This window comes from Chiloscyllium plagiosum, chromosome 32 (assembly GCF_004010195.1).
Source record: "Chiloscyllium plagiosum isolate BGI_BamShark_2017 chromosome 32, ASM401019v2, whole genome shotgun sequence".
Taxonomy (NCBI): Eukaryota; Metazoa; Chordata; class Chondrichthyes; order Orectolobiformes; family Hemiscylliidae; genus Chiloscyllium; species Chiloscyllium plagiosum.
Window position 1 is genome coordinate 8527810 of NC_057741.1, and position 15159 is coordinate 8542968.

At 40.9% G+C, this 15159-nt stretch overlaps 1 protein-coding gene across 2 annotated transcripts in view; it reads left to right on the forward strand.

The window, feature by feature from the left end:
* The window catches only part of LOC122539345 (protocadherin Fat 4), a 375046-nt gene that overhangs the window by 198515 nt on the left and 161372 nt on the right, over positions 1 to 15159 (forward strand). For both annotated transcript variants that reach the window (XM_043674087.1, XM_043674088.1), the window contains exons 4-5: positions 3725 to 3986; positions 8802 to 9152. In XM_043674087.1, the coding sequence (XP_043530022.1) occupies positions 3725 to 3986; positions 8802 to 9152 (613 nt within the window). The remainder of the gene's footprint in view (positions 1 to 3724; positions 3987 to 8801; positions 9153 to 15159) is intronic.

Genomic DNA, 15159 nt, shown 5'->3' on the forward strand with positions numbered 1-15159 from the left:
AGCACTTGGGGAAACAGTCTTGGAGCACTGCAAGGGGAGCGAGTCCCAGAGCAGTGCGCAGGCAGTGAGTCCCAGGCGAAGACCAGCGCAGGGGAGGCAGTCTCAGAATTTACCTTGGAGCAGCTGAGTGCTGGAGCAGAGTGGGGACAGCTGTTGGACTGGGGTCTGGCACGGGAGGTCAGACCATGTGCGGAGGCCCTGTGCTGAGCTGCTACCATGTAATGTTTATTTAAAATTTTTTACCTGACTATAATGTCAATCCTTTAATGATGTTTTATTTCTAACTTATTTTTTTAAACTCTATTAAGTAATGCGACCACTGTTTATTCCTCTTTGTATCCAAGATTTATACCTAGATACTTGTACCTAAGATGGCACCATAAGAGGCAGACATTTATACCTCTACAATGGAGTACAAGTGACAATAAAGGCTATTCAATAAAGGATATTTTATTCCAATCTACCGTTAAGGAATTTCTTAGTTAGGGGAGCAGGTATGAGTTTTGGAAGCCAGGATATGACAGCAAGATGGTATGTTGCCTCCCTGCTGATAGCGTCAGTGGTGTCTCAGAGCAGTTGCAGGACATTGTTCTTGAAGAAAGTGTTGAGCGAGAGGTCATTGTTCATGTTGGTACCAATGACATAGGCAAGAAGGGGAATATACTCCTGCAGCCATTGTTTAGGGAGCTATACAGAAAACTAACAAGCAGAATGTCAAGAATAGTAATCCTCTAATTACTCCAAGTACCACCAGCAACCGAGTGCTGAAACAAGAGGTTAAGACAGATGAATACTTGGCTGGATGGATAGCGCAGGTGGGAGGGCTTTAGATTCTAGGGACACTGGAAATGTGTTTTGAGGAGTTGGCACCAGATTGCATCAGAACAGAGCCAGGGTTGAATTCTTTGCAAGCTGTTTTTCCAGTGCTGATGGGAAGGATTTAAATTAAATTGGCAGTGCTGCTGAAAGCAGGAGAGAAAATCAGAGACAAAGACCGAGGTGCAGAAAAATCTAGCAGAGACAGTTAAACTAGAATAGAGAATATCATGTTAAAAGTCATTGTCTGATTAAGGGTGAAACTAAGCAGGAATACAGTGTATTTTTGTGTAAGTATCAAGTATAATCAGTGAGATTGTTGAGTTATAGGTATTGTTATGGACCAGGCCAGACCACCTCAAAACATTTCAAGAAAGTAGCCCAGACCCTAACTTTGCTAGTTGTTTTAAGTAGGTGTGAAATGGATATTCCAGGAGAGATGCAGCTGGTCAAACCACTTAGTTTTAAACAAAACAGAATTTATTTCCAAGATTACCGAATCAAACACAAACAAAAGAGAACAGAATACAGAATAACAATCTATCTGAAAACCCAACAGACTATCCCACCTTAATGATGCTGTTCCAAATACTTGCAGCAATCCCCATAAACACCCCTTGGCACAAAAGGAAAAATCAAACACAGGGTCTTACAGGAGAGAAGGTAGAGTGAGGGTTTCTCTAGCTGTTCCATGTAGCTGTTTCTTGGATCAGCAGCCTCTAACCAGACTGGCAAAAAAAACCAAACCAGAGAAAAGCTGAGCTGGGAGAACTTGCCACTCTCCTTTCATTGTACAAGTGTTTTTTTTTTATTTGAAAGCCTTTTGTCTGAGGCAGTATCTATTAGCTATAATCTAATTGGCCCTAAAACCCTTCAAAACCTAAACATTTCAGAGCCTGTGTCTTTACAACCTCCTGAAAATAAAACAAGGACAATATAACCTTGTTCAAGGATCATCATTGCAGGAAAGGTTGTCATGTAAAATCATGGTATGGCCTATTGCAGAGAGGTTGCTGAAAGGAGAGATTGGGAGTTATATATTACAGGAGGTGAAGTGTGCTGGAAAGGGGGAAAGGAAACAATGGAGGGAGTGTGGCAGCATTAATTAAGGAGCTTTGCAGTGCGAAAGAAAGAGACTGTCCCATAGGGCTTAAGGACATAAACATGTTTGAATCAGGAGTAGGCCATTCAGCCAGACTCATTATTGTAGAATCCCTACAGTGTGGAGACAGGCCATTTGGCCCAGCAAGTCCACACCAACTCTCAGAACAGCATCCCACTCAGACTCTCACCCCTTCCCTATCACTTTACATTTCCCATGGCTAATCCACCTAAACTATACATCACTGGATACGATGGGCAATTTAGCATGGCCAATCCACCTAACCTGCACATCTTTGGACTGTGGGAGGAAACCCACACAGACACTGGGAGAACGTGCAAACTCCACACAGACAGTCGCCCAAGGCAGGGATTGAACCTGCGCCCCTGGCGCTATGAAGTAGTAGTGATGATCACTGAGCCACTGTGCCACCCATATCCTACAAGTTTGTTCTGCACTCAATAAGTTCATGGCTGATCCAATTGTAATCTCAAGATCATATTCCTCATGACTTTAATCCCTTAACAAGAATCTATTTACCTCTGCCTTAAGAATATTCAAAGATTCTGATGCCACCAATGTTTCAGAGAGTTCCAAAGTCTTGCAATCCTGTAAGAAAAGAAAATTTGCACAACCTCTGTTTTAAAAGCGAGACCCATGATTTTTACACATTGCCCCCTAGTTCCAGCTTCTCCCATATGATGAAGCATTCTGTCCACATTTACCCTGTCAAGACTTCTCAGGAGTTTATATGTTTCAATCAAGTTGCCTCTTACTCATCTAAACTTCAACAGGTACAAGCCTAGCCAGAATGTTTTACAGCAATATGTGTCGGGTCCATGAGAGAGAAGGTACTGCCAGACCTGGTTCTTGGGAATGTTGTGGGCCAAATAGATTAAGTGTCAATGCGGGATACATTTAGATGTCAGTCATCATTGTACCCAGAGGACGAAAAGGTGGAAAAGGACGATTTAGAGGAGGAATAGTTAACTAGGGCGAGCTGGCTTCAATGATGTAAGAATAACATTGAGCTGGATAGATTGAAGACACGGGTTGACAGGAAAATCTGCAACTGAAAAATGTGCTACCTTCAAAAAGGGAGATGGTTCAGGCACAGTCAATGTTTATTCCCTCAGATGGAAAAGGAAGGGTGAGTAAATCCAGAGCTCCGTGAATGAGAAGGGAGGGAGAAATTAAAATGAAGAGAAAAGTGTGCTTATGACAAGTGGAAGGTAGGAAATACAACTGAAAACCAGGCTGAATGTAAGATGTTCAGAAAAGAGTTGAAAAAGCAAATAAGAAAAACAAAGAAGGATTATGGGAAAAAATTGGTAGCTCACAAAGGGAATTCCAGAGTCTTCAATAGATTCATAAATTATAAAACTGAGTTAAAAAGAGGAATAGGGCCAACTAGCAGTCAAAAAGGGAATTTCCACACTGAAGCAGAGAACATGGCTGAGGTATTAAGTGTCTGCCTTTACCAAGGATGTTACATTACCTGAAATGGAGCAACATTATTTAGGTAAGGAACAGATGTTACCATTTGGTGTGTTACACATCCTGGCTGTGAGAAGGAATTCAAAAGGAGGAACTAAAACAGTCAACAACATTGTTACGGCAACAATGTATGAAACATTCTGCATCTCGTGTGGAAATGCATCATTACTGGATATGAAAATGAAACTTGATTTTTAACTGAAAAAGAAATGTTTCAGAGGTGTATCACTGAAGATGTTGGCTTGATGTATCAAAAACACCGAACTTTATTACTTGGAATTCATGTGAGTCTCCTTTTTCCTAACTTAGGGTCCAAATGCCCTCGTGACGTACACAATTATTAGCGGGGCGGACAACAGTTTTCGTATCGATCCACAATCCGGAGATCTTCTAGCCACAAAGCGGTTGGACCGAGAGCGCCGTTCCAAGTATTCTTTACTGGTCCGGGCTGATGATGGGCTGCAATCCTCAGATATGAGGATCAACATCACCGTCAGTGACGTCAACGATCACACACCGAAATTCTCCAGGGATGTGTATTCATTTGACATACCAGAGGACACTGCACCGGGTAAGAGCAGAAATTAAAGCAAACCTCACAACAATAATCATAATATTAGTGAAGAATTCACAAACTGATGGACTCCTTGTCAGGGCAATCGATTTGGGAGTAGCTTCCAAGATCCGTTTCATTATTTAAGTATTTTTTCTCAGGTTTCTACCTGAAGGCAGGTATTTGGCGGTTATTGAAAATAACATGCAAAGTGTATGCTTTTAACTACAGACAGGGTAAAGAGGCAAGTTCCAAGCAAACCTGAGCCAGAATAGCGAACAAACTCTGATAATCTGATCCACATTCCAACATCACGTTAGCTGTCTAAACTCACCAGCTCCTTCACTCTTTAATAGTCAAAGGAGATCCTTATTTGTGTCTGTTGGATGGTCATATTGTTACATAATGTGAATACCCTATTGTATGCATGACTATCATAAAATAGCATACTTCCCGGATATATGTGTATTCCAGGACTAAGACGGTAACACATTGGCATCATGCTGAACACGACTCCAGTCATCTCAAATCAAGTTCCATTGTGAATATGTAATTGTTAGTTACTTGCCTGCAAAACAAGAGGCCAAGTGCTAAGGGATTCCATATGTTATAAACTATCCCAAGCTGATCTGGGCTGTATCTTCTCTCTCTCTCTGGCCTGGATTGTGTTGTCGGCTGCCCTTGAGCAGAAATACATAGTAAACAAGCTCTGAGGCTTAAGTAGAATATCCTGTATAAATACATCTTGATAAATAAATACATAGGAGTGTTTTGAAATAATGCCTTCCATAAATAATGAGAAAAATGCTTCAATTTTACTTTCTTCAAAGAAGGGTCATGGGCCTGCATTATTCTAGGAGGTGTCTAACTTTAAGACAAAGGTAATCATAAACAATTGTCCCAGTATTTATGGGGAGGGAACAGAGGCATGTGTAATCAGCTGGGAAATCCAGAAATGTCAGGAATATGGATTTCCTGCTGAATTTAACAGACGGAGCACATTAGAACTTTTTATAACTCCTTTTGCCACTTGGCAACCAGCCACATTGCAAGTTGGCTCACTGCCAGGGGAGAAAGCCTGAGGTGGAGGTCCACAGCTGGGGACCATGAGGGATGAGTCTCAGCAATTTGAAAAGATCAGGAATCAGTGGGGGGAGGCGGGGGACCTGGGTCCAGGTGCAGCAGCGACATCACTGGGAGGGTTACGTCCAGTGGGCAAAAGGATGCTAAATAGAGTATAGTGTGGGCAAATCTGAAGGGACAATAAAATAAAACAGTATTATTTAAATGGAGAAAGGTCTGTAAAAGCTGTAGCACAAAGGGACTTGAGGCTGTTTGTGCACAAACAGAAAGCTAGCACACAAGTGTTAGCAGAACAGCTAACGGACTGTTGATGCTTATTTCAAAGGTGTTACAATATAAGAGGAGGGAAAATCTTATTGTAACTGCACAACTGCCACTGAGATCATGTTAGGAATAGTGTGGGTAGTTTTGGTCCCCTTATTTAGGAAAATATTTTATTTCATTGGAATAGTTCAGAGAAGGTTCACTGGGATACTTCTGTTATGAAGGGATTGTCTTCTAAGCAAAGGTTAAACAGGTTTGGGTTCATTAGAGTTTAGGAGAAAGTGAGGACTGCAGATGCTGGAGATCAGAGCTGAAAGATATGTTGCTGGAAAAGCGCAGCAGGTCAGGCAGCATCCAAGGAGCAGGAGAATCGACGTTTCAGGCATGAGCCCTTCTTCAGGAAGGGTTCATGTTCAAAACGTCGATTCTCCTGCTCCTTGGATGCTGCCTGACCTGCTGCGCTTTTACAGCAACACATTTTCCGTTCATTAGAGTTTAGGAAACAAGGAGGTGATCACATTTCAACATATGGGTTTCTTAAAGGACTTGACAGGGTAAATGCTGAGAGGATGTTTCCCCTCATGAGAGAGTCTAGGACTAGAGGGCATAGTCTCACAAGAAAGGGGCAATAATTGAAGAATGGGATGTGGAGGAATTTCCTCTCTGAGGGCCATGAGTCTTTGAAACTCCTTGCCAAAGAGAGCTGTGGAGGAGAGTCATTATGCAAATTTAAGGCTGAGACAGACTGGTTCTTGCTCCGTAGGAAAATCGAGGGTTTGGGAGAAAATGCAAGAAAGCGGACGTGAGGTGTGTCAGATCAGCCATGACCCGATTGAATGATGGAATAGGGGCGTGGGGCCAAATGGCCTGCTCCTATTCCTATTTCATATGGTCTTATGGAAACGAGGAAGAAGTAGCAGATAAGGAGAAAGCGATCATGGCAAATAGATTTTAGGGAGAGAGGGATTGTGGCAGGAGAGATCTTAGAAAGTGATGGATAGGAGTGAGATATTGGAGGAGGATAGGTCACAGAGTTGGGAATCAATGATTACAGGAAAGGATAGATCAAAGCAACCAAATTGCATGAAGGGCTAGCAGCTGGAAACACATCTTCTGTTGTTGGCTGACAACCAGCCCTGGAAAAACACTGTCTTGCTCAGATTGATAGCTCCTGTCCCCTCCAGCAGCTATAAATTCAAACAGCTCTCAAAGTCTGACACTGAACCTCACTTAAATAGAATCATTGAGCAGCCTCTTTGGAGTGAGTTATTTATAGAATTCCTAGAGTGTGGAAACCGGCCATTTGGCCCAAGAAGTTCACATTGACCCTCCAAAGAGTAACCCACTCATATCCATTCCTCTAAATTTATCTCTGACTAATGCACCTAAACTACACATCGCTGAACACAGTTGGCAATTTAGCATGGCCAACTCACCTAACTTGCACATGTTTGGATTGTGGGAGGAAACCGGAGCACCCAGAGGAAACCCACACAGACACGGGGAGAATGTGCAAACTGCATACAACAGTCACCCAAGGCTGGAATCGAACCTGGACCCCTGGTGCTGTGAGGCAGCAGTGCTAACCACTGAGCCATCGTGCCACCATAATCCAAAACAAATCAAATCCAGAACATTGAGCTCAACTCCTTCAGACGGTGAACCCATTCTCATTTCTTCCCTTTCTTGTGGTTTTACGTGTTACATTCTCTGTCACCATGTCCTCTTTTCTCTCCCCCACCCCAGTGGGATCCTCTGTTCTTTCCAGTCTGGCAGTTAGACACACCATTTTTCTACCATTTTTGCATTCCAATCACTTAATCTGCACTATCAACAACCTTTCTCCCCCAGTACTCCACCCGCCTGCAATTGCATAAATGTTGCCCTCTCCACTCTTCATGTCAGCTCTGATGAGGAGTCATCTGACCTCGAAGTATTAGCTTATTCTCTGTCTGTGGATGCTGCCTGACCCGCTGTGATTTCCAGCACTTGCTGTTTTAAGTACAGATTCCAGCATGTGCAGTAATTTGTTCCTACATTGTGTTTAAACATAATCTTCTGTTGCCCTTCACGGGGAAGGAGATTGTGGGAGGTTGAAGTTAATCCAGCCTTGAATGCCTCTGTTGCATTCCCAGGAGAGTAACAACTGACCTTCTTAAAATAAATTCCTGGCCTTGTTCTCCACTTCCTTCCCTTCTTTTGGCAAAAAAAGTGCTACTTTGCATTAGTTTAACTCTTGGTTGAAAAAAAAATTCTAAAGACAGTAACAATGCATGGCCAAAGAAAATTAAAAAGATAACATTAAAAAGGTTCACAGTTAAAATGGAATTCGACTGTAAAGGACTTACAAGTTGCTTGGTCATTTACAGACTGGTTACTGTACAAAGCTGTGATAACCAAACAGAATATGTAAAGTGTTTTATCATAGTTCGAAACAACCTGCCAAACTACTTGTGTGATGTTATGTGTTTGTATATAATATATGTATATTATGTATTACTAACATAAACTGAAATTTTTACAATAGGTTGTACAATAATAGAAAATAGAAGATAATTATTAAACATATGCAAAGTCAGACACAACAAAGGCACACCCAACCCGGACACAGATAAGAGACTGTTCTGTGCAATGTAACTCACCTTTTGACTCACCTTTTCCACCTCCACAAGACACAAATCAGGAATGTAATGGAATATTTACCACTTCCCTGGATAAACACAGCTCAACCAACACCCAGTAAGGTCAACATCAACCAGGACAAAACAGCCCACTTGATTAACATCTCATCTGCCACCTGAAATGTATACACCCTCCACCATATGCACAGCATGGCTGCAATGCTTTCCATCTACAAGGGGAACTGCTGGAACTTGCCAAGGCATCATTGACAGCACCTCCCACACCTGCAATTCCTACACATAGGAGACATCAAAATACCACCAGCTCCAAGTTACACACCATCATGACTTGGGAATGTATAGTTGTTTCTATATCCTTGCATGATCACAGTTCTGGAGTGCTGTCCCTGACGGCACAGTGTGAATACTTTCTCCTCAGGGCCTGTAACTATTCAGGGAAATGGCATGTCAGTGTCTTTGCAAGCTAAATAGGAATAATTATTGACTTTGTTAGTGATATGGAGGAATTTTGTAAAATGTGTTATGCAAAATGATTCTGTACAGATTATTGACAGAATGCGGTGAGGTAATGAAATATTTTGATTTTAGTACTTAATAAATTAAACAATGACAGTTGTTTCAAAGTAGGGCAACTATGAGATAATGATAGAAACAAGATGTTCCTGGTGTTATTGAAATGAAAATTATTAATTGAAGATGAATAGTGCTTTTTCCTTTCGAAAAGAAAGTAAGAAAATAGAAATGGAGGGGAAAGGTTTTCAAAGAAAAATCAATGTGTGTTAATTTTTAAGATACTGGTGTCGATTTTTTAATGTTGCTTTTCATTGAATACTCTTTCTTTTAGGCTCAATTGTGGCAGCCACTTTGGCCAGTGATGCAGATTCTGGTACTAATGGGGAAATCACATACATGGTAGAAGAGGATGATAAAGATGGGGTGTTTTTCCTCAATTCTGTGACTGGTGTTTTCAATCTGACACAAACCCTGGATTATGAGAAGCAGCCATATTACATTCTCACTGTTCGAGCAGAAGATGGTGGTGGACAGTTCAGCACAGTCAGAGTTTATTTCAATGTGCTGGATGTGAACGATAATCCTCCTGTTTTCAGTCCATCTACTTATAGCGCTGCAGTGTTGGAAAACCTTCCCCCTGGATTAAGCATTCTAACTGTAAAAGCAACTGATGCAGACGATGGTATGTATTGCAGACAAATTATGGATAAATTCTGTTCTTACCAATACCAGCCAGTATCGCGATAAGTGCTTCATATCTGAAAATTAATCAAGGTAGTTTTCAGAGATTAAGTTTTGTTTTCCAGTAGGAAATAGCTGGAGTAAATCTGCATTGAGAATAATGCTTTTGAAGTTTCTGACAGACACATTTCTGTGAGGAGATGAAAAAACTGCAGATGCTGGAATCCAAGGTCGACAAGCAGGAGGCTGGAAGAACACAGCAAGCCAAGCAGCATCAGGAGGTGGAGAAATCAATGTTTTGGGTGTAGCCCTTCTTCAGGACTGGGGGGGGGGGTATGGGGAACAGCAGATAAAGGGGAGGTGGGGGTGGCAGAGGGTTTTGGGTGGGGAGGGGTGGAGTGCTGAGGTAGTAATAGGTGAACACGAGTAGAGGGTGCGGCCTGGTTGGTTGATGGGAGGGATGAATCCTATTGGTTGCTGGAAGGAAGGGTCTGTCAGAGGAAGTGGTGGACGCTGGGAAGGGATTCAGGGATGGAAAGGAGGTAATTTGAAATTGGAGAACTCAATGTTGAGTCCTCCGAGCTGTAGGCTGCCCAGGCAGAAGATGAGGTGTTGTTTCCCTAATTTGCGGTCTCATTTGCTGTGGCAGTGGAGAAGTCCAAGGATGGTCACTTTAGAAAGGGAGTGGGAAGGGGAATTAAAATGGACGGTGACTGGGAGGTCAGGTTAGCCCCTGCGGGCCCGGCTGAAATGCTCAGCAAAACTCAGCCCTGAGTTTATGTTTGGTCTCCCCGATGTAGAGAAGACCACATCAGGAGCACCGGTTATAGTAAACTAGGCTGGACACGTGAACCTCTGTCTCACCTGGAAGGAGTGTTTGGGGGCTGGAAGTGAGGGAGTCGTGTGCCAGCAGATTTTGCATCTTTTACGGTTGCAGGGGAAGGTATTGGGGGGACGGGGGTGCTGTTCAGGAGGGTTGATGTGTAGAGTGGCGCGAACCAAGGATTGGTGAAGGGAATGGTCCTTGTGGAAGACAGAGAGGGGTGGGAGGGGAAGATGTCTTTGGTGATGCGGTCTAGTTGGAGCTGGTGGAATTGTTTAAAGATGATGCGTTGGATGCGGAGATGGGTGGAGTGGTAGGTGGGGCAAAGGGGGACCTTGTCTTTAATGCATTTGGAAGGGTGGGGACTTTCGAGCATTGGAGTAGGGAATGGAGGAGGTGCAGTGGAGAGCTGTCTGGGCGACACATTTCTATGAAATCTGACATTTATCATTAGTAATTTATTACCTATCCTAACTGCCTTCACAATTAATCTGAGTCATGATTTGCAATACAGAAAAGTGTGAATGTATTAATTCATTTTTAACTTATTCGGTATTACACTATGTCTTTTTTTGAAAGGGAATTTTTATAAAAAATAGTTTATCAAGCGAATACAGTACTAGTATTTATTTCTGTTTTGTAATGTAGAGAAATGTTTTGTAAATGTATTTATATTTCAGCAGTTTTTCTCAAGCCAGAACACCTTTTTATATTCAGCAAACACTCATGGAAAAATCAAATGTCCAGATTTTGGGACACATGTTCTGAGATCCTATGCTAATAACTATACTGCTCAGAGATTTCCATCTTTTGATTGAATGAATAGGATATTATGAACATGAAGCAGCTGTTTTTCTGTGCTTTACCTCTTGAATGTGTGGCCCCACCATATTCCTCATAGAACCAAATAAAATCTATTTTATTCATATATTATCAAAAGTTTCTCTTACTTACCACTTACAAATTCTATAACTTAGAAATCACATAGTCTCATTAACTCTAAGAAAATGCTGACCATCTCCCAATGTGTAGATTTTTCAGTTGTCTTTATAAAATTAAAAAAAAGAACTTTTAATTGTATAATTATTTTGAGTCAGGTTTAGCCATAACACATCACAAGCAACAAATATTTTTTGAAGAATAGCCATCATTGTAATGTAGGAACATGTAATAATTAATCAGTGTATAACCAGATTCTATAAACAGCAGTGAGATAAATGTTTAGATAGTTTACTTCAGTGATGGTTCAAAAATGAAGGTTGCCTTTTCTTTAACATCTTTAGTGTGAACCTTAAGGTAATTGGAGGTGATGTCTTAACATCTTCTCTGGTGGATTGCAGCACTGAAGTGAAGCACTTTTTCTGTACTGCACTGTTGTATTGTGGACTATTAGTGAGTGTTTTGCTGAATATTGTATGTATCCCAATATGGGAAACTCTGAAAGCACAAGGTTGAACTATGTATTCATAGAATTATAAATGTCAGTAATGGTCTGACATGCATGTGACAGTAATGTGGTTTACTCTTACCTGTCCTCTGAAAAAGGCTGATAGGTTTCTCTGATGTATCAAAACACAACACAAATGACAAAATCAGATGGATTACAGTGATTCCAGAAAGTGGCTCACCACCATCTACTTCCTCGAGGGCAATTTCTGGCCTTGTCACTGTTAACCATATTGAATAAAAGAACTGAATATTTTTTATGTTAGTAATTCATATGGCAACTTTTAAAAATTAAATTGGCTAACCCATCTGGTTAGTCGTGTTTTGATACTTGAGAAACATCAGTTATATGGATAACTTGGAGAAGTTGGGACTGTTTTTGTTGGAAAAGAGATTTGATGGAGGTATTCAAATTTACAAGGAATCCAGATAGAGTAGATTGCGAGAAACCGTTTCCATTGTGGGAAGGGTTGAGAATGAGAGACTACAGATTGGAAAAAGATGCAATGAGGAGAAACCTTTCTCATGCAGTGAGTGGTTAAGATCTGGGATGAGCTTCCTGATTCTGTGGTGGAGACAGGTTCAATTAAGGCATCCAAAAAGAAATTGGATTATTATCTGAAAAGAAAAAACGTACAAGTTTGTAGGGAGAAGGTGAAGGAATGATACAAGGTGTATTGCTCATTCAGGGAGGTGGAGCAGAGAAGGTGATCTGAATGAAATCCTTCGTTTTAATAGTTGTGTGATTCTGTGATATGTTGTACTTTCATAATGTTGCATGTGAGCTGTCTTCACCTTGGTCCGCAGTCATATCCACAAGCCATTATGCACTTACTTTTTGTATGACCTCTTTCAGCTACTGGCTGCATTTAAGCAGAAGTAGTCTCTTTAATTACAATCGCAGATGCCTGCTTATTTAATTCTTGTCATAATTGAGGCAAAGTTTAAGCAAAAGACAGGAGTTAACTTTACACAATAGGATTTTATCAGAGGCAGGTGTATTAGGAAACATATAGTGAAGAACTGAGATATTTGAGATGAAAGTAAAATCTGAGAAAAATAAAAAAATAGTAAAAATGAAAACAATGGACTGTATTTACCAAACAAACAAATCTCTTTCTTTGTTTTACTATTTTGGCTTTGTTCATACTTATATAGCATTCTTTTCGAGAAGTCAGACCTGTTTAAGGTACAGATTTATCCAATTCTACTGAAACCAATCCTTATTGTCTAACTGGTATGTTCTGTTTGATGAAGTCAGCGGCATCCAACTTGAGGGCAGCATGATAAAAGGCCTTCGGACATTGTTGAGTATTGCATGAAAAATAAATCTCATGGTGGTAGGGGCTGGAATGGTTTGAAGTTGAGTGAGAAAAAGTGTAACCAAAGAATGTTGCGGGGCTAAATCTTAACTGAGAAGCTAGGAAGGAACATTTGAGTTTGAGTTCAGGCAACCCTGAAGAACAGGTTTCCTTCAGGTTCTGATAAGTTTAATAGGATCTTTGGCTCTGTTTCTTAGTTGCAGCCAACCAGATTGAGAGGACTGTTGGCTGTTGAACAGGTAAAGATTTGATATTGGACCACAACTGGGGAACTGAGAGCAGGAAAAGAGGGATCATAGTGTTTGAGGTGGTGATGAGATTGGAAGCTGAGGGAAGTCAAGATATGATCAAGGGCCCCATGGAGGAGATCTATAGGGTCATGGAGGGAGATTTGAAGGATTTCAGGAGGAGGTGATCAGAATGGTTCAGTGAGGAGATCAGAAGTGTTAACGAGGAAGAGGCAGCAATCACCTCAGTGTAGAGATGAAGAGAATTAGTGTTGAGGGAGATTGGAGACCTCATATGGAGATCGTGTTTGATCACAGTGGGTGAGTAAAAATAGCAAAGTGAATTCAACAGGTAAGTGGAAATGCATTGATGTACTGAGTCCAGATATCCTTGACTTCCTTTAATTACCAATTTTCCAAGATTGGAAAGCTAGCCTGGTGAGACTTGAGGCAGTGTAGATTGTTAAGGGTTTGTGACTACAGTTACTTCAGTTAGGCAATCGGCTGTTCATTATTAAGTTTGTTAAGAAGCAGCAGTTTTAGATGCGATGGATTATTTAATTCGGCAAAGAAAGGAAATGTACAATCTGTGACAGAGGAGAATACTTTACACACAATGAAGCTATTTTGTAGAATGAAGAGGTAGAGGAGGTGGACCCCCCTCGATGGGTCATGGGTTTTTTTGTCTGTAATGGTTCACAGTCTATGATAGCAACAGTTGATTTTGTTATCCCTCAGGCTATTGAGATAAACTCCTAGTCTTCTCCCATGATGGTGGTGGTTTTTAGCTGAAGACCTCGCAACTTCACTTCCGACCTAACCTTTCTTAATTATGCTTTATTTTTGGGAGGCTTGAAATCTATGCTGAGCTGAACACTTTTCTGAATCCTTTTAGTCAATGACCACGGAACAAGTACTCACAAGTTAGCCATTCCCCACTTGCCCACCTTCATCTTAAGGTTAGTTTTTAATCTATTGGGAGCAAATTTTATTTTCCTAAACATTGTACGGATAACAGGTACATGTAGGGCCATATAGTCTGTCCGCAAAATGAAACGTTGTGACTTTGATGATCCCGGTGATTTTTTTTGTGATTTTTCTTGTATCTTTTTGTCTTTATCTGCTAGAAATGTGATTCTGTTTGGAGAAGACTAGTTACTAAGACAGTAGCCATTATATGAGGTTTCCTGCTGCACAAGATGTACTCATAAAAGTACATTGCAAAACATTTTGAATTCGACATTATGGGAAGTGCTAGGAGAAACTGAGGACTGTAGATGGTGGAACGTCAGAGTCAAAATTTATGGCATTGGAAAAGCACAGCAGGTCAGGGCAGCATCCGAGGAGCAGGAGAGTTGACATTTTGGGCATTAGCCCTTCATTAGGAATCACATTGGCTTATACTCAAAACTTTGACTTTCCTGTTCCTCGGATGCTGCCTGATCTGATGTGCTTTTCCGGCACCGCACCTTTTGAATATGGGAAGTGCAACAAGGTTAAAAATTCCTTCATTGAATCTGTTGCATTCTAAGGTGCCTCAATTCATTGGCAACAGCTGTGACATTTACTATTTTAACTCAGTGACAGGCACACAACTCGGGGTTCTGTGACTTATCAGCTGCTCAGTTGTCTAATTAGTCAATATTAATGCTCAGTTGTCTAATTGGTCAATACTACTGCAACTTCAGACTGGATTTAAGAAATAATGATTAATTTGCCAAGGATTCTGGAGTCTGAAAAGTACACAATTAAAATCATTCTGGTGTCAACTTCCACCATAATGCTCAGAAAATTGATACACCTAATCTACACAGCCAGTTGGATATTGAGTAAGTTAGAGAAAGATGCAATTCCAAAGCAAACTTAGTGATGTTTGTCCTTTCAGCCCATGTGCAAAACATTAACCCTCTTCTTGTGACTTTGAACATTTGTTCGACACTAATGGAAATGAGTGCCCAATTTGCCATTGGAGCAAGCCTTTGATTTTCCATCGACTTATCTTTTGGCAACAAAATACCAGAACATTTGTTCTACTGCCTACAGCAATGCTAATACTGAAAATTTGATTCCATATTTATATTGAGGTTTCTACTTGAAGTAGTTGCACAATATGTTTCAAATCGGTTTGCTCAGAATTGATCTCGTATACTATGGAAGAACAGAGCTGTGAAAGGAAAATTACTGTGCCTA